This window comes from Chelonia mydas, chromosome 4 (assembly GCF_015237465.2).
Source record: "Chelonia mydas isolate rCheMyd1 chromosome 4, rCheMyd1.pri.v2, whole genome shotgun sequence".
NCBI classification, from domain to species: Eukaryota; Metazoa; Chordata; order Testudines; family Cheloniidae; genus Chelonia; species Chelonia mydas.
In genome coordinates, this window is record NC_057852.1 from 136,141,720 (window position 1) to 136,159,466 (window position 17,747).

The 17,747-nt window shown below is 55.5% G+C and overlaps 1 protein-coding gene across 5 annotated transcripts in view; it reads right to left on the reverse strand.

Moving 5' to 3' along the window:
• Positions 1–1,439: 1,439 nt before the first annotated feature.
• Positions 1,440–17,747, reverse strand: part of ADAM33 (ADAM metallopeptidase domain 33) — a 76,651-nt gene continuing 60,343 nt past the window's right edge. For all 5 annotated transcript variants that reach the window (XM_037898363.2, XM_037898364.2, XM_043544928.1 and 2 more), the window contains 11 exons: positions 17,080–17,169; positions 16,321–16,516; positions 14,817–14,925; positions 11,948–12,152; positions 10,981–11,058; positions 9,853–9,961; positions 9,032–9,179; positions 8,011–8,113; positions 5,456–5,689; positions 4,616–4,770; positions 1,440–2,596 (listed from right to left, as the gene is read on the reverse strand). In XM_037898363.2, coding sequence (XP_037754291.1) covers positions 2,545–2,596; positions 4,616–4,770; positions 5,456–5,689; positions 8,011–8,113; positions 9,032–9,179; positions 9,853–9,961; positions 10,981–11,058; positions 11,948–12,152; positions 14,817–14,925; positions 16,321–16,516; positions 17,080–17,169 — 1,479 coding nt within the window. In that variant the 3' untranslated portion in view covers positions 1,440–2,544. The remainder of the gene's footprint in view (positions 2,597–4,615; positions 4,771–5,455; positions 5,690–8,010; positions 8,114–9,031; positions 9,180–9,852; positions 9,962–10,980; positions 11,059–11,947; positions 12,153–14,816; positions 14,926–16,320; positions 16,517–17,079; positions 17,170–17,747) is intronic.

Consider the following 17,747-nt stretch of genomic DNA (forward strand, 5'->3'; position numbering starts at 1 on the left):
CACAAGAACTAGGGATCACCCAATGAAATTAATAGGCAGCAGGTTTAAAACAAACAAATGGAAGTATTTCTTCACACAACGCACAGTCAACGTGTGGAACTCTTTGCCAGAGGATGTTGTGAAGGCCAAGACTGTAACAGGGTTCAAAAAAGAACTAGATAAATTCATGGAGGATAGGTCCATCAATGGCTATTAACCAGGATGGGCAGGGTGGTGTCCCTAGCCTCTGTTTGCCAGATGCTGGGAATGGGCGACAGGGGATGGATCACTTGATGATTCCCTGTTCTGTTCATTCTCTCTGGGGCACCTGGCATTGGCCACTGTCTGAAGACAGGAGACTGGGCTAGATGGACCTTTGGTCTGACCCAGTGTGGCTGTTCTCATGTTATGTTCTTATGTTCCCGAGTCACAGGAACCCAGCCCATCCTGGCCTACCAGGAGACAATCCTCTCGTCCGCTACACCCGGGTGGCTCATGAGCACAGCCGACAGTTGCCAGTTGTCTGTGGTACAGAAGGGTGGAAGCTGTCTACTGTGCGCAGAGCTGGGCCACCCGTGGGGCCTGAGGAACACTAAGAGAGAGCAGTGGTGCAAATACACACGTTAGCTCATCACACACTGCTGGTTGTTCTCATAAACTCAGCTTCTCTCTGCCAACCCCTGCCCTCTAGTCCCCACAGTCATTCAACTCTTCTTCGTTACAATATTTCAACAGTAAAGATTGTACTGTCCTCACACTCCAGCTGCTCCCTGCCATCTCCCCTGGGGTCCGCTCCCCAGCTCAGCCCTGCTCTGTTGCAGATGCTCTCCTACAGATTTCCACTTGTCTCTGAAGACTTAGGGGGTCATGGTGGATGATTGGCTGAACATGAGCTCCCACGGAGATGCTGTGGCCACAAGGGTTAGTGTGATCCTTGGCTATACAAACAGGAAAGTCTCAAATAGGAGCAGAAAGGTCATTTCACTTCTGTATTTGGCACTGGTGTGACTGCTGCTGAAACACTATCCCCAGGTCTGGTGCTCACAATTCAAGGAGGATGTTGCTAAATTGGAGAGGGTTCAGAGAAGAGCCACGAGAATGATTAAACCTGCCTTATAGTGATAGACTGAAAGGGCTTAATCCATTTAGCTTAACAAAGAGAAGGTTAAGGGGTGACTGGATCACAGTCTGTAATTACCTCTGGCTAATAGACCTGGTTGGGGTGGATTCTCCATCACTGACCATCTTTAAAATCAAATGGGATGTTTTTCTGAAGGACAGGATATAGTTCCCTGGCTTGTGATATACAGGAAGTCAGAGTAGCTGATCACAGTGGTCCCTTCTGGCCTAGGAATCTTTGAGCGGGTTGAGAAACGAGAGCCTTGACAACTGCACTTTGTGCCTGAAATGCCTGAGGGACGGCGGTGATTCAGATCGAGCAAAACGAAAGAACGCAAGGAGACTGGAGAAAGGCATTGTTCTCACTTCAGAGACCCTGACGACGTCAGGTGTCATGTCATAGGAAAGTGACTCAGACATTAAACACATCGTAATACTTCGCAGCACCTTCCATCTGAGGATCGTAAAGCCCTTGAGAGACATCAGTTTGTCAAACCTCACAACACCCTTGTGAGGTAGGTATTATTACCCCCATTTTACAGATGGGGAAACTGAGGCACAGAGTGGTGCAGTGAGTTGGCCAAGGCCACGCAGTGAGTCAGTGGCAGAGTTGGGAGTGGGTCTCCCCAGCCCCCTGCTCTCACCACTGGTCCACACTTCTTCCCCCTTTTCATAATAAAACATTAGCAGCTCAGAAAGCAACCACATGGCTTACACCATATGACGGGAACAAAGCACGTGGCTGGGGAACCCCCCGTTCCCTGAAATAGCCGAGCAGCTGAAACCCCGTTGCCACACATGCCGCACGAGAGAAGCGCTCCCAGCTGGCTCCTCTTCAGAGCACCTTTTTCTGCTGGGCTCTCCACAATTGTCACGGCCTTTCAGACCAGGAGGAAGCCGGGGAGGGTGACAACAAGGATCCTCCAGGGACACGCCAGTCAGACACCCCACCGCTAGGTGGCACCGTTTGAGTCGGCAATTGCATTGTCCCCCGGGCCGCGTGGATCGCCGGTGCCAGCTGTGGTAACAACGTCCAGCATTGGATTCTGCTGGCGAGAGAGGCAAAGGTAGCTAGGCCCTGCCTCGGGACTGGTCACCAGCCTCTTCCATCAGTGCTGGCTGCTTAGGGCACCCAGATCTGCTGCTTCCCAGCCCAGCAGGCATGGCTGGGAAGGAGCAGAGTCTGGATGATGCCCCTGGCAGGCAGATGATGCGTCATGGTTAACCCCACAAGCTGCCCTGCCCACCCCACCCCACCCCAATGATATAGCTCCGTACCACTTTCCCCTCCCCCACACCCTCCCTCTTTTATGTGCAGAAACATTTCCCCTCATATAAAAATAGTCCTTTGGTATCCAAAAGAGCCCCGTCGCCCGCAATAGTGCAAATGAGGAGAACCAGTTCGGGGAGCATGTGCGAGGATTCCTCTTGCTTTTTCCACGTTTGTCATTTCTTAAAGGGGAAGGAGGCGGACTGGACTTTGAACCCTGGGACGGGCCTAATGGAGAGAAAGAGAAAAATGCCATGTTCGAGAGAGCAGAAACCAACCGGCAATTGTGCAGCTCTCGGCACTGAATGGGCTTCATAAACATCGAGCTCAAATTCACACCTGTGCAGAAAGACAGCTCACGGCCCAGGCACCACCCCAGTCCTGCGGGCGCCGGGGTCTGGCTTGTCTATTGAGACCGTAAGCTCTCCGGGGCGCCCCCTTGTGTTTGTGCAATGCCTAGCAGCATGCACACATTCCTGGCTGACCCTTAGGAACTGCCGTAATAAATATGATTACCAGTGAGACGCCAGCTCTCTGATATGGGCCCGTAGTCACAGGGGCTGAGAGATCACTATGGCCTTGCCAGGAAGGGCAATATTACTGAGGTCCCATTTTACGTACCACATGGGAACGAGGCCCAGAGTGACTAAGGGGATGTCTACACTACTTTGTAAACCTGGGTCTGTGGGACCCGGGCTTGTGAACTCAGTGTTTCCAAGCCCACGCTTGAGCGTCCACGCTGCATTGGAAACTTGGGCTTACAATGGGTGGACCCAGGTCTCACGGCCATGCTAGTGTGTCCACATTGCACTGCATCCGCACTGCACAATGACCGGGCTTGGACCCACGCCACAGGTGGACTCAGTCTCTGACTCACCCCTCTAGCAGCGTCCTGGGACCTGGAGCCTGAGCGCTTGTTGACCCGAGTCAGACTGATTTGTGTGTGGATAGAAGGGGGGCTTGGCTGAAACCTGAATCAGAGCCCAGGCTTAGGCCAGGTCTATACTCAAAAGTGAAGGCGACCCAACCACATCGCTCAGGGGCATGAAAAACCCACACCCCTGAGTGACATAGTTAAGCCAACCTGACCCCCCAGTACAGACAGCTCTGGGGCAATGATGGAAGAATTCTTCCGATCGAGCTACTGGCTCCTGGGGAGGTGGATTACCTACGCTAACGGGAGACCCCCTCCTGTCACTACAGCAGTAGCCTTTCAAGTGCAGACATGCCCATAGCGTGGAGTGGAGACATATGGAAAGTGATGTGCCCAAGGTCACAGAGGGAGTCTGTGGCAGAGCAAAGGATTGAACCTGCAGTTCCCCGCTCCCCAATCCGGCCTGTTAACCACAAGGCCGTTCTTCCTGCTGGCAAGGCAAGCTCCTGCCACAGAGTGCAGTGTCAGCGGGATAGCTGGAAGGGGGAAGGGCGTGGGGAGGGAGGAAAAGGAGAAACAGCCCGGTCCCCTTGTTACTGCTCGCTGTGCTCTGGGCACATGGCAGGGAACAGGCCCCAACCCTGCAGGGAAACCCTGCATGCCCCCCTAACCCCCACACCCCAGGCCTTTGGGCAGAGCCTGGCAGGTTGCGGGCAGCTGAGTCTGAAGGAAGATGCCATCTGACTGTACAGAAACTTCCCATGCCACAGCCCCTTTGCACAGGCCTCTGAGCGCAGCCCCAAATGGGCCCTTCCCCACCAGGGGCCTCTCAGGCAGCGAGAACTTGCTCACCCTTGCCCCATGGTGCCCCTCCAGCCACACAGAGCATTTACTAACCTCCACAGTGCTTCCTCAAGCCATCCAGCTCCCTCCCCGAGACTGCCCCCCGGACCATTCCCCTGGCCCCTGCTCAGCCCCAGCCCCGCCCCCCCCCAGCACACTGACTGTCCCCTCGGGCACTCCATCAGGCTGCCTTTGCCCAGACTTCCCCCATCTCCACCAAGTGCAGCCTCCTGGGCCAGTCACCTGGCACCACTCAGGACGGGAGACTTGCTGACACGGGCCCTCTCAAGCCCCACGGACCATTTGCCTGGGCCCAGGAGGTGCTGGCCGCATGCTCACTGTTGTTACACACTCGCCTGCAGCTCCTCCATTACTGCTGTAGCAAGGGAATGGGACCCTGCTCTCGACAGCTGCAGGGAAGGGGGGGACCTCTCCTAGTGGCCTCAGCCCCAGCGTGCTGTACCACCGGATCCTGCCAGGACGCACCAGGCAAGGGGGCAGCCGAACTTCGAGCTTTACTCTGGACTTACTTGGTTAGGTACCTGGCAGAGCTGGCCCCTGCCGCCTTAAAGTTGGTGGGAGGGACCGTGACCAGCAGGGTCCGTCCCTGTGCCGAGGGAGGTGTTTTGGCCAGGAGAGGGCTCCCAGGCAGAGGCCGGCGAGGGGGTCCGTGCTTTGAGACGATCTAGAGGAGACCATGGTACAAGCAGGTGTCAATCCAGCAGATTCTCTGTCCCAGGAACAGTCCCCAGCTGCCCACAACACGGCCTCTCCAGCTGCAGGACAGAGCTGGGGCTACTGGAGACTAGAAATGGGGCATTGTTGTACATGCTGTGCCCAGGGGACCCAGGCGAACTTCAAACCCTCTCTTGCTGCCGGACATGGCTAGCTCTGCCCACCACTGCAACACAGCCACCTCTTGCAGGGGACCCAGCGGCTGTTCAGCTCAGCCCAGCACCTCATTGGAAAGAGCCACGGAGGCAGAAATCCCTTCTCGAGGCGGCTAGGAGCGGGGTGGAGGCCCCGGGGCAGAGTCCTGTTCTGCAGACAAACAGGCCGTCAGCACGGCAGCCTCTGAGGCTGCCAGCCACCAGCCCCGTGTGCACCAGGCGGGGTCTGAACCCAGGACCTTGGTATCTAAAAGCATGAGCCTCTACCGCTGGAGCTAGTGTCAGCTCAGAGGCAGATAAGCTGCTATGCATGGCCTCACCCCGAGAGCGGGACAAAGAGACCCAGCAGTAGCCTGGGTCCTAGCAGCATTGAATGAGGCCTGGCTGACAGAGGTGAGACAGGACACCTCATTGTACTCCAGGAGGGACCGACACAGTAACTGAACCCTTGTGCATTGGGGAGCGACCAGGGAAACTCACCACAGGAGTCCTCACGGGGCTGCTGGGAAGAGGCTTCTTTGGAGGCAGCAGCTTGGGTTGGGAGCCGATCGTTTTGGCCGGAACGACGGGGGATTTGCCACCAGGAGGAGGCGGCCTGGACGGCTTGAGGTCTCGGTGGGGCTGAGCGGCTGGGCTGGGAGCCTGGCGAAGGGGGTGGACAATGCTGATGGGCTGGGAACCGTTCAGCTTGAGGGGCAAGATGCTCCTGGCTGCCTGCAAGGCCGGAAGAACAAACAAATGGAGTCAAACCTGAGGCCCAGGTCCCCGGTCACTGGGAGGGGACTATCCTCAGAGGGCACACAGGAGTCCAGTGACCTATGTGTTCCTCTGCTTCTGTGCGGGTTGGTGCTCAACTGTTCCTGCCTCTTCGCCTTCCCTTCTCCCTCACGTGACCGAAGGCCACGCTCACTCTTTGCAAGTGGAGTGGAACACAGTGCCTTGGGACTGTCACCCCAGGAGAGGGACTAGGAATAGCGACTACCTTGGAAGTATCCAGCCCAGATTTTCCACCAGACCCAGTGCATTCTGGGACAGGACAGGACCAATGTTCCCTCTAATTTTTTCCATCCATGTGCAGAATAAATTTTGTTATGCACACCAAGGTATGTGTGGGCATGCGCCACTAGGAGAAACAAAAAACCTAGATATAATATATATATTTTTAAAAATTATATCATAGGGATAATTACTCCAGCCAGGACAGGTTAGGCTTTATAGAACTCACTACTTAAAGAATTAAATTTAAGTGTAAGAGAAATAAAAATTATGAAATGCATAGACCAGTCAAAACACTAAAATAACACACCTTGAAAGAATAAAATTACAGAGAATATATGTGCATTGTAGGAAGTACCAAGAAGTAACAACAACAATGACACAAGTGTGTTAGGAGGTGAGTGTGAAAGAGACTGTGTGTGTGTGTGTGTGTGTGAGAGAGAGACCCCGACCGACCCAGAGACAGTGTGTGGGGAGAGGGGCTGCTGGGGAAGTTTCTGAGAGACCCCACGCGCTCTCTCTTTGAGGCACTCACTAAAAGCTCTCCTGCTCTGTCCTGACTCTGAGCCCTGTCTCCCCTCCCGGCTCTGCGGAGATGGGGTACATGGGCAGGGGGAGGGGAAGGGAGAGAGACTATGTGATAAGCTGGCTGCTGGGGAAGGCTTAGAGACCATGCACTGTCTCTTTAAGAAATGCACACTCACCCTAGTTCAGACCTCAGACTGCCGCAGCTCCAAGTCCTGAGCCAGGCTGTCCCCTCTCCCCCGCTCTGCGGAGATGCGGTACAGGGGTGGGAGGGAGGGGGGACACCCTGATGTTGGCATCTCCCTCCCCCCGCACTCTGCACAGCCAGCAGGAGGGTCCCGGGAGCAGCTGCAGGAGCAACATGGCTGCCAAGCAGCGGGAGGAGGGGCACCTGAACACACGCTGCCAGATGTGTGCACTCTGCTAATCAGCTGCGTGGCACTTGAATCTCTCCTGGGCGGCCGCCCAGCTGCGCAGCTTAGAGGGGACAGAGGACAGGAGAGTTGCGGACTCAGTGCAGCCCTCCAGCCAGAGCGGACACGCTCACTAAACCCAAGGCTTTCTTCCAAGCCTTCCTTCCAGCGCTGGAACAGAACGACAAGCAGCGAAGCTGTCCACAGTCACTGAGATTCAGTGTCAACTCCTGGCCTTGAGCCATTAAAGGAGAGTCATTTGCAACCTCTGCTAAGCTGCACCTTCGGGATGTAGTTCGAACCTGCTACAACTGTCCACCCTCCCCACCCCACCCCGGCCCTTTGCCAGGTTGTCCCGGAGAAGATGGGACTTAGGGGAATGGTTCAAAAAGTAAACCACTGTTTGAAGGGCAGGGGTGAAAAGCAAATCAGTATTGGAGGAAGAGGCCTTGGTGGGAAAAGGAGCCATGTGACTGGATTATAAGGGTCTTGTCATTATTTATGAGAGCATAACGTGTTTTAGCTGGGTTATGAGTGACTGGAAGCCTTCATTTAATGTAATAGTCAGTCAAGCACCAGCCAAGTTGCAGATTCTTGGCCCAGTTCTGGTCTCCGTTACGCTGCTTTTTTCTAAAAGCTCTGCTCTAGGAATTATTGTGGGGCAGTTCCCCAGCCTGCGTTACACAGGAGGCCAGACTAGAAGATCACAACGGTCCCTTCTGGCCTGGAGTCTGTGGGGTAAATCTGGAGTGACTCTTGGCTTCGGTGGAAGTTATTCTGGATTTAGAGCAGTAAAATGCAGAGCAGTGAAATTTGGCCACGATACTAATGAAATAAACCATGGCCACATACACCCAGCCACCAAGGTTATTAGCGGGTGTAGAACCCAGGACCTCCAGCACCAATAAAACTAAAAGCCCTGCCTATTGAGCTCCAGGAATCACATTACTAGGTTCTGCTGGGTAGCAGATTTGGAGGTGCTGGAGCCAGCCGCTAGAGAGAGACGTGAGCACAAACACAGGAAGCTAGAGCACCACTCTAGGAAGAGGAGACGTAAACTTGGAGTAATCGGTCATGCAAAGATCTGAAGCCCCCACTTACTTTGTTAGTGCTGTTGGCAGCTTTACTAGAGGAGGAAACATCCTGCAAGGTGAAAGCCGCGTTCGAATGGCCCCCGGTTCCCTTCTGATGGATGGCTCCGTTCCTGCCCCCAATCACAAACAGAAAACACAAGCTAAAAAGAAAATCAAATGCTTTGCAATAGCTGCCCTTACGGGTGTTGGCTGTCAGACCCCGGAATGGACAAGTGAGCCATAAGGGGAAGAGAGTACGGTTACACGGCTGCTTTTAATACCCAAGGGAAGGTAGCATTTTCACTGAGGCATATTCTGAATGTGCCCGGGATTTAAATCGACAGAGGGGGCTGGTTTCCTTTGCTGTTAACCGTGTTTTTAAATATTTGGGTGTGGCTCAGAGAGGAGAGGATGGGGACCAGACAGAACACATGAAATGCTGAACTGATCTAGTTCTGGTCTGACACCGAAAACGTTTGCAGTCCCCTAGGAACAGAAGATGACACATGGATGGAGGTAGGCAGTGTTCATGTAGGATACACCTGAGTCTAGTGGATCATTCCTGCTCAGTGCTTTGGAGGAGAGACGCAAACTCCAATTTAGCCAGGGGAAAATCCCTTCCCAACCTCAAATCTGGCTATCAGTTTAACCCCATGCATGCAAGCAAGAATCACACATTCTGATCTCACATTAGTGTATATTGCAAGTAACTCCACTGAAGTGACACCATGTCAAACTGGCATTAGATCAGATCAGAGGTAGACCCAAATTTTTAAAGATATTTAGGAGTTGCAGGTGACTGTCAATGGGATTTTGGCTCCTAAGTGTCTAAATCCCTTCTGACAATGAGATTTAGGCTCCTAAATCAGGTAGGCATTGCAATGCTGAGCGCAGCAGTGCCTAAATGCCTTTAACAATTTGGGCCCTATGCCCTATACCTCTAACCCACCCATTCTCTCCCCCAGTGAGTCGAGGCGCAGAATCAAATAACTGTGGGTGTCGCTGGATCCTCAAGGGGGAGATGGTCTCTGGCTCCATCAGTCGCTCACCTGCGCGTCTCCTGGCTCTTCCTCGTGCTCTTTATCCATTTGCTCAGGAGCGAGTTCTTCCGTCTGTAGCACCAGTAGATCCCCAAAGCTGTGGCAGGGAGGATCAGCAGGAAGACGAGCAGCAGGGCTATCAAGATGGCTTCATGGTCTGGGGAGGGGGGGGGAATGGAGAAATGAGGAGGGGGCTTGAAGTTGCATCAGCCCCTTACATTGGGGGTGGAAAACACCCCCTCCCATTTGACAGGCAGACGTCAGAGCAGTTCGGCTCTGCAGCGCGGCTGCGTAGAAAACAGCGATCTGTGTCCATCCCCTTCCACTGCACCTCGTAGGGGTTCACAGCAAACCAGGACAGAGCCACCTTCTCCGACCGCCAGTGCTGCAAACCCAGACCCCGACACCTTTGGCGTGGGCCGAACCTGCACACGCAAAATGGCGTGCCCAATGTATGCCCCCACACAGGGCAAGCTGGAGTTGCAGGCACATCTCTGCAAACGGCCTGTAGCTCCTGCCCAGCCACCGGGGACCCGAGAAGCTGCTAGAGAGGCAGCTGTGGGGAAGTATTGCCAACAGCTCTCCCTATGTATGGGGAGATGCCTAATGAACCTCCCCACTTGGGAACTGTCCCATCAGCTGCTTTCTCTCTCCGCCTCGCCGTTCTTGAGCCTCTGGCATGTTAACAGAGAGAGCAGCTCCATGCTTCACTCCCACCTCCCATCCCAGGGAGTGGCCCGGCTTTGAGCTGAGGGGGGGTGTATGGAAGCCCTGGGGCCACTGCCCCGCCCCCCTCCACCTCGGGCCACCAGCCTGACATCAGAACTCACTGTCGTGCTGCACGGGGCCGCTGTCCACGCTGCCCCCCAGGCCCGGCTTCTCGCAGTACGGGGGGGCCCAGCCGGCACTGCAGTGGCAGTTCTTGTTGCTGTTACAAACCTACAGGTGCAGGGAGAGGGGGTCAGGGCCAGGGCAGGGTAATGGTCAATAGCAGTCTGGTAAGAGGACAAAGCACAAGGAGATGAAAAGCCGGTGACGAGCTCCCACAGGCAACCAACACCGGAGAGGGCCCAACTGGGGAAGGAGGCATAGCCATGGTTAGTTTCAGCCTTCCCAGGCTCCGCCTCCCCAGGAGAGCTCTCAGAGCAGTGACAGCAGCACTGGAAGAGCTCCGGACCATCCGTCTAGGTGCCTCTCTCACAGCCACCTTGGAGCACCCACGGTTCTGGCCAGGCCAGTCTAATCAAACCAACGTCCTTGTTGGCTGTCCCTTTCCCCCTCCCAGCGGGGTGAAGTGCTTGAGCCATCTAGCGGCCCACCCGGACATCTGCAGATCCAGTTCCGTGGACTTGGGCAAGGCAATGCTCTGACATCGCATCGTTAAACCAACTGTGCTCTGGAAGCCCTTTTCTCCACTCATGCTCTGGAGGGGGGATTTTCTCCTGAAGAACTTTGCACTCCACCCAAACTGCTCCAAGTTCACTCACTCTCTACTCACCAAGGAGCCCTTGGGGACCTGTTGGGAAGACACTGACCTACGATGCCAGAAGCTCTGGATTCATATCGCAGGGAGCCCTGCCTCTGGAGACCAAAACTTCATCCCCTTTAAACTTTTCATCAGAATGGCTCCTTCTGGCCTATGACTCTCCCTCCTGCATGAAGGTCTTAGCTGGGCTTCTGAGCATAGCTGGATGCTAAGCTGACAGGCATCTGAACCACGCTCTGACCACTCCCAAACTGAGGCGAAGTTCAGATCTAGAACCCAGGCCCTTAGAACCCTGGTGATCCAACCTGTCCCCCCTTGAATTCGACCCCAGACTCAAACAGACCAACTCAGCCCCATCTCTACTCGACATGGATGCAAAGGGCAGGTGACCACTTGGCTGTGAGACGCTCACCTCACTGGAGAACCTGAGCCAACCTCAGGACTCCACAAAAGCTCTGGGATGGTTACTCACCCCGTGGCCATGGCACTGCGAAATGCACTTCTCCAGCTCAAAGAAGGAAGCATTCTGGCACCTGCGATCCTTGCAGACCTGAGTGAAATGAGCGAGGGGGGAGTTAGTGAGGAAAGACCTAGGAGTTCAGATAGGAAAATGTAACCTTGCATTCCTCAGCTAAGACCCCTGGGCACCTAGACAACTTGGGAGATGGAGCCTCCAACCCGTCACTCCGCAGTTGTAATGTGCAAACCCCAATATCATCTCAGACACTTCAGACCCGAATAGTGAATCCAGTCCCTTCCACCCTGCCTCCTCCCTTCCCCGCAAGCGTCAGCTGGGACCCCAGAGCGCCTTCCCATGGGTTCAGTCGAGGCAATATTCCCGGTACACCAGCAGCACAGATCCACTGCTCCACTTTGGAAACTCATTCCTAGTCTAACTGACCTGGCTGACTTCCTTCGTGAAGCGTGTGGAGATGTGGGGTGAGCAACGCTGCACAAGGGCCAGCAATGCCCTTTCGCCCCTCATATCCCCGTCCCCGCATGTACAGACACGTGGGTTGTGCTGGGATGTTCTGAGGTGAATTCAGCAAGGGAGGGACGGGATCACATTGACAGCCCAGAGACTGGAGTCCTCTCTGGCTAGGGCCCCCCGCCAGCCTTGATCTTTCCCACCACCGTGCCTCCACCCTGACCTGCAGGGACCATCAATCTGGGTCTGGAGGGAGCTCAGCCCCATGGCCCAGCCAGTCCTGCCTGCCAAGCAGGAGGCTCACTCATGCCCCCTGTGGCGGTGCGGGCACCGTATCTCTGAAGCCCGTAATCAGGCCAATTCCCTTCAGCTGCAGGGGCGAAGGGGGTCAGGAGCCCCTCTGTGTCCTGCATCGTCCTGCCCAAGGCTCTGCTGGGTGAGTCTCCAGGAACCAAAGACCACAGCGTCCTCCAACCGCTCAGGAAGTGGGGGGGCGGGAGGGGGCGCTTACCATCCCGTCCCCACACTTGGTCCCCGTCATCACCAGGCCGGGGTCCGACAGGTCCCCCTCGTCGTCCTTGGTGGCGTACATGAAGGTGCCTCTGCATTTCACCTCCCGCCCGTTGAAGCGGATGGTGGTGTCCATGGAGACTGTGTTGGTCCCCTTGGGTTTCCTGGCCGAGCTCTGGCACTGGATCTTGCCGCACTTGGCGTCTCTAGGAAGAGAGGCACCAAGGTTACCTAACGGGCCGTCGCCGGTCGAGCTGAACTCGTCGCGTTATTGGCCCCCCCACCCCGGTATCAGAGAGGATCGGGACGTGCTGTAGGAGGAGCTTAACAAAGCAAGGGATTCTGGGTAATTCATGAGTTGTCTGCTTCAGCATGTGGCGGCTGTTGTCTCACATGACACCGCCTGCTAGGCCCAGGGCCCAATTCCAGACAAGTCAATTGCCCATTCCCCAGAAACGCTCAGGCCCCAGAGCGTTTTCATTTGGACCCCTCTCCCTGCAGTGTTGTGAGACCCCCTCACTTGCCTAAGTGCCACCTCTAGTACCTGTCTGCCAGGGAGCTGAGGGCATGGACCACAAACGATTCTCTCTCTGCACCAGACACAGCCCCAGGGCGGCATGAATGTCTTCACGGAGAGGTTGCATGCTGTTAGGATATAGATATTCAGGCCTGTCTGTGAAGGCCTATACTCTAAGAATTTAGGTGTATTCTTATCACTTGGCCAGTTAGAGGTATAAAAGAAAGAATCAAAATCACTGTCTGCCGGTCTAAGGGCCTTCTCTTACTGTGACAGTCTGAGGCCCTGTGCTTAGGCTAAGATCTTTGGCTAAGCAGCAGAGGCAGCCATAAGCTGGGAAGCGACCGGTCACATCCTCACATTCCAAACTAGTCACATTGAAATAAGGTGCTATTGGGCTGCTAGGATACAAGCCTGTCCTGATAATGCCTATCGCCTCCAGAGAAAGGGAAGTGCCTAGAAGATGTAAAAGAAAACTTAGTTTGATAGCATCCTGTCTGGCAAGAACTCACTTATCAATAGCTGAGGTGTGAAATCCTCACTTCTGTCACTCCCTATTTCCCTATTGTTTGTCTGTATAATCTCCATCTGGTTCTGTGATTGTTTCTGTCTGCTGTATAATTAATTTTGCTGGTGTAAACTAATTAAAGTTGTGGGATATAATTGGTTAAATAATCAAGTTACAATATGTTAGGATTGGTTAGTTAAATTTCAGGAAAATGATTGGTTAAGGTATAGCTAAGCAGAACTCAAGTTTTACTATATAGTCTGCTGTCAATCAGGAAGTGTGTGTGTGTGGATGGGTGGGGGGGGGAATGGGAACAGGGAATGGGGGTGGGGAAATTGGAATCATGTTTAGCTAAGGGCAGGAATGGGAACAGGGACACAGGTAAGGCTCTGTGGTGTCAGAGCTAGGAAGGGGGACACTAAGGAAGGAAACTGGAATCATGCTTGCTGGAAGTTCACCCCAATAAACATCGAATTGTTTGCACCTTTGGACTTCGGGTATTGTTGCTCTCTGTTCATGCGAGAAGGACCAGGGAAGTAAGTGGGTGAAGGAATAAGCCCCCTAACACATGCTACCAATGGATCAATGCAGAACAGTTCCTCTCCAGTCACCCGTTTCACACTCCGATACTATCACTTGCCTCTCGCCCACTGACCAGCAGGTACATGAGGGTGACAAACCTACAGCTGCTAAATCACAGAATCGTAGGACTGGAAGGGACCTCGAGAGGTCATCTAGTCCAGTCCCCTGCTCTTGGGGCAGGACTAATTATCTAGACCAGTGCTACTCAAAGTGGTGGTCCGCGGACCGAGCCATCGGCTGCCGGTCTGTGCGCACATTGGGAAAAAAAACTGCCGGTCCCCCACATCAGATAGCTTGAGAAGAGCTGATCTAGACCATCCCTGACAGGTGTCTGTCCCACCTGCTCTTAAAAATCTCCAGTGATGGAGATTCCACAACCTCCCTAGGCAATTTATTCCAGTGCTCAACCACCCTGACAGTTAGGAAGTTTTTCCTAATGTGCAACCTAAACTGCCCTTGCTGCAATTTAAGCCGATTGCTTCTTGTCCTACCCTCAGAGGATAAGAACAATTTTTCTCCCTCCTCCTTGTAACAACCTTTTATGTACTTGAAAACTGTTATGTCCCTTCTCAGTCTTCTCTTCTCCAGATTAAACAAACCCAATTTTTTCAATCTTCCCTCATAGGTTATGTTTTCTAGACCTTTAATCATTTTTGTTGCTCTTCTCTGGACTTTCTCCAATTTGTCCACATCTTTCCTGAAATGTGGTGCCCAGAACTGAACAAAATACTCCAGTTGAGGCCTTTTTAGCGCAGACTAGAGAGGAAGAATTACTTCTCGTGTCTTGCTTACAACACTCCTGCTAATACATCCCAGAATGATGTTTGCTTTTTTTTTGCCACAGCGTTACCCTGTTGACTCATATTTAGCTTGTGGTCAACTATGACCCCAGATCCCTTTCTGCAGTACTTCTTCCTAGGCAGTCATTTCCCATTTTGTATGTGTGCAACGGATTGTTCCTTCCTAAGTGGAAATCGGACACTGTGCTACCTGCTAGGAGGAGGAATTGAGTCTGGCCTTCAGGAGGGAGGGAAGGAGAAACGAGGTTCTGGCTAAGGGAAGCCCAGACACTGACGCTGCTGGTGTGAGGATCGAACTCAATATCTTCGGCACCGGGAGCCTCCCCCTGCGCTGCTGGGGATCTCCAGGAGCTAGGAGTGAGCAGCAGGCTGTTACCACAGGAGGCCAGCTGCTTGGGGGAGCTGTGATCACACTCACTAAGCTGGTGTGTTACATATGTGGGTGTGAATCCCCAGCGCCCACCTCCGGTCACATTTCACGTAATGCCCCTGGCTGTCCTTGCCGCAGTTCCCATACGTGTCGCCGGCTGTGTTGACATCTTGGAAACAGGCGTCGGGAGCCGGCCAGGCGCCTGCAGGGGAGAAGAATCAACGCGCCCTGAGCAACCCTGCGTGCAGACCCCACGCCGTGGGGATGGCGGAGACTGGTGGGGGTGGGGGTGGAAAGCCAGAGCGAGGGTGGGAGGCTCAGAGGTTGCAGCCGTGTGGAGCAGCCTCTGGAGGTTCAGCTGCTCACACAGACCCTTGGGTTTGCGATGCGGGGCTAGAAATGCCCGGGAGACGCGTGCAGCTCCAGCGTCAGGCCGCGCTTGCACCCAGGCTGCACAGAGGTGGCAGGGAGACTCGGGGGAAGAAAAAGGAGCCATTTTTGCCCTGTGGCTTCGCGGAGGAATTCAGTCTCCAGGGCCATTTCCCCTGCTGCACTGCGCAGTACACAGCCCAGTCCAGTAGGTGGCACTAACACCACACTAACGGGAAGATTCTCCATCGGTATGGGAAAACGGGACAGGCCACGCGCGAAGTCTCACACCTGCTAATCTGTAGCCTATGAGCCAGGCTCCCCCAAGGCTCACCGCTCCGCCCGGACCTAGATGACCAGGGTGCCCTGGCTGCCTATGGCGAGCGTGTCTGAACTGGCGTGCGGAGCCGGTGCGCATGGGCAGCGCGCGTGTGCGGGGGGATGCAGCGTGCACTGGGATTGAAGGGTGGGTGGGCAGCGGGTGTCTTGTGTGCCGTGGGTCTTGCCTGGGGGGTGCCGTGTGTGCACTGAGGGCTGGCGAAAGAGGGGAGGGGAATACAGCAGAGCTCCCCGCACTGTGGGGCACGCTCCCCTGGGGGATGCGACTGGGGCCTGGGCCAGACGCCCCAGAGGGCGGGGAGAGAGCGCCACCTCCTGGCCCCAGCTGCCAGCCCTGTGTCCAGTGTTCCGCTCCCACCCCCGGCTCCAGCTGTGGCCCCCTTACCCCTGCCCACAGTCTCCCCTCCCCCCCGGAGCTGTGGCCTCACTCTCGGCCCCTGCTGGCGGGGGGGAGGAAGTAAAAAGTTTAGGGACCACCGGGATACGGATGCCGTGCAAGTAGAAGCGCACACGCAGTGTTTCTGGAAGCGGCTGGCGCCATGGCTGAGCGGGTTTAACGCCCATCCCAGTGACACAGGAGCTAAAGAACCTGCATACGGCAGGAGGGGGCTGCCCAAACACCCACCCCAGGCATAATGCGGCCAGACCTGCCCTGGGGAGCAGCGGACCCAGCCTGGAAACATGCTGCCCCTTGGGCCTGAACATCACAGGCTCGTCCCGACTGCAGGGGAACGTCGGCGGATGCACCGGCTGGGCCCGAGGGCTGGCAACAGAGAGGCCAACGGCTGGGCAAGCTCGGAGCCGTTCGGTGTGTCCCTCCCACCCGCCAAAGCCAGGTGTGAGACCTGTACACAGAGCGAGGAATGGAATGGGAGGGAGCCGGGCTCACCTGGGCCCCAGAGCTGCACGCATTGCTGGTGATGAGTCAGGCACATGCCGTTGCTGCAGTACGCGTCCCCGCTGGCGCAGGCCGAGCCATCCAGCAGGTACACGTTGCCGGGGCAGTAGGGCGAGGCCCCCGTGCAGTATTCAGGGAGGTCGCAGGATCCAGCCGGCTCTCTGCACATGGTCCCAGCTGTCTTCAGCTGCCAGAGCCAGAGGAGAAGAGAGACATTTGCACCTCGGTCCCATCAGCCACAAAAAGCCCTTTAGCCATGCCCGCCTCGTAGCCACACCAGGTAGCCTGGTCCCCTGAGCCCCCAGTGGGGTGGGTTGGAGGCTGACTGGCAGCTGGACTGGCCACTCCATCAGCACTGGGATTAGATCTACTCCCTCCTGATCCTCTCCCCTGGGGCCCAGCCGCGGTAACATGTTCAGGGCCAGACGAGGACAGGAAATCCAGGCCTCCTGACTCCCAGCCCCATGCGGTAGCCACAGGATCAGTCAGCAGGGATTCCCGAGGGAGCCTGGCCATCGGCGGGCTAATGGGCAAGAGCCACCATCGTGGCAGCCAAGGGGACTGAACCCAGGCCCTCCAGAGCCAACACAAGAACAGGCTGAGCTAGAGGATTACGCTGGGATCCGCAGCCCCTTGCTGAGGATCAGGCCCAGAGGGGGGCTCTCTTCCTCAAACCCGATCCTACACAGAGCCGTCTGCTCCCACCCCCTCCCCCAGCACCGAGTCCGGCCAGCCCCCGGCCGAGGTTACCTGGCAGCTCTGACAGCAGTCCCCGTGGGCGCACTGGGCTCCGGCCTTCAGCGTGCAGTTGTGCGCGTTGCAGCAGGGGTTGGTGCACTCCTGTACAGGGAGAGCCAGCCCCGGGGATCAGTTGGCTACTTGGCCTTTCTCAAGCTGACCCTGGTCATTTCCTTTCCCTCCACCACCACCACCCCAGGGCTGGCTTCTGGGGACCCTCCCCCTCTCCGAGATAGCTCTTCAGTCCTCCTTAGGGGAGGAAGCACTTCACTGAGGTCAGTATGATTACCCCTATTTTGCAGATGGGGAAACTGAGGCACGAGGTGGGGCGCAACTTGCCCTACCTAGCGAGCGGGAGGACCCCCGGGTTAACAGCCTTTGGCCAGAACCTCGCCATGGTTCACACTGATTTCTCACTGACGCCAGGTAGCGCCCAGAGGCCTTGTCCAGATCAGCGTCCCACTGTGCTAGGTTCCGCACAAACACATTGTAAGCGCTCAGAGTCAGAAGGTCTGATCTAAAGCCCACTGAATTGAACTGAATCCCCCCCTTCTGTCCCCTGTTCACTCCCCCTCCATCCACGAGGTGTTCTGCCCCTGCGCTGCCCCGCATTGGGCACAGCAGATAATGGGGCGCCAGGTGCCTGCAAGAGCATGGCTCAGTTCTCCTTGCGGAGCCAG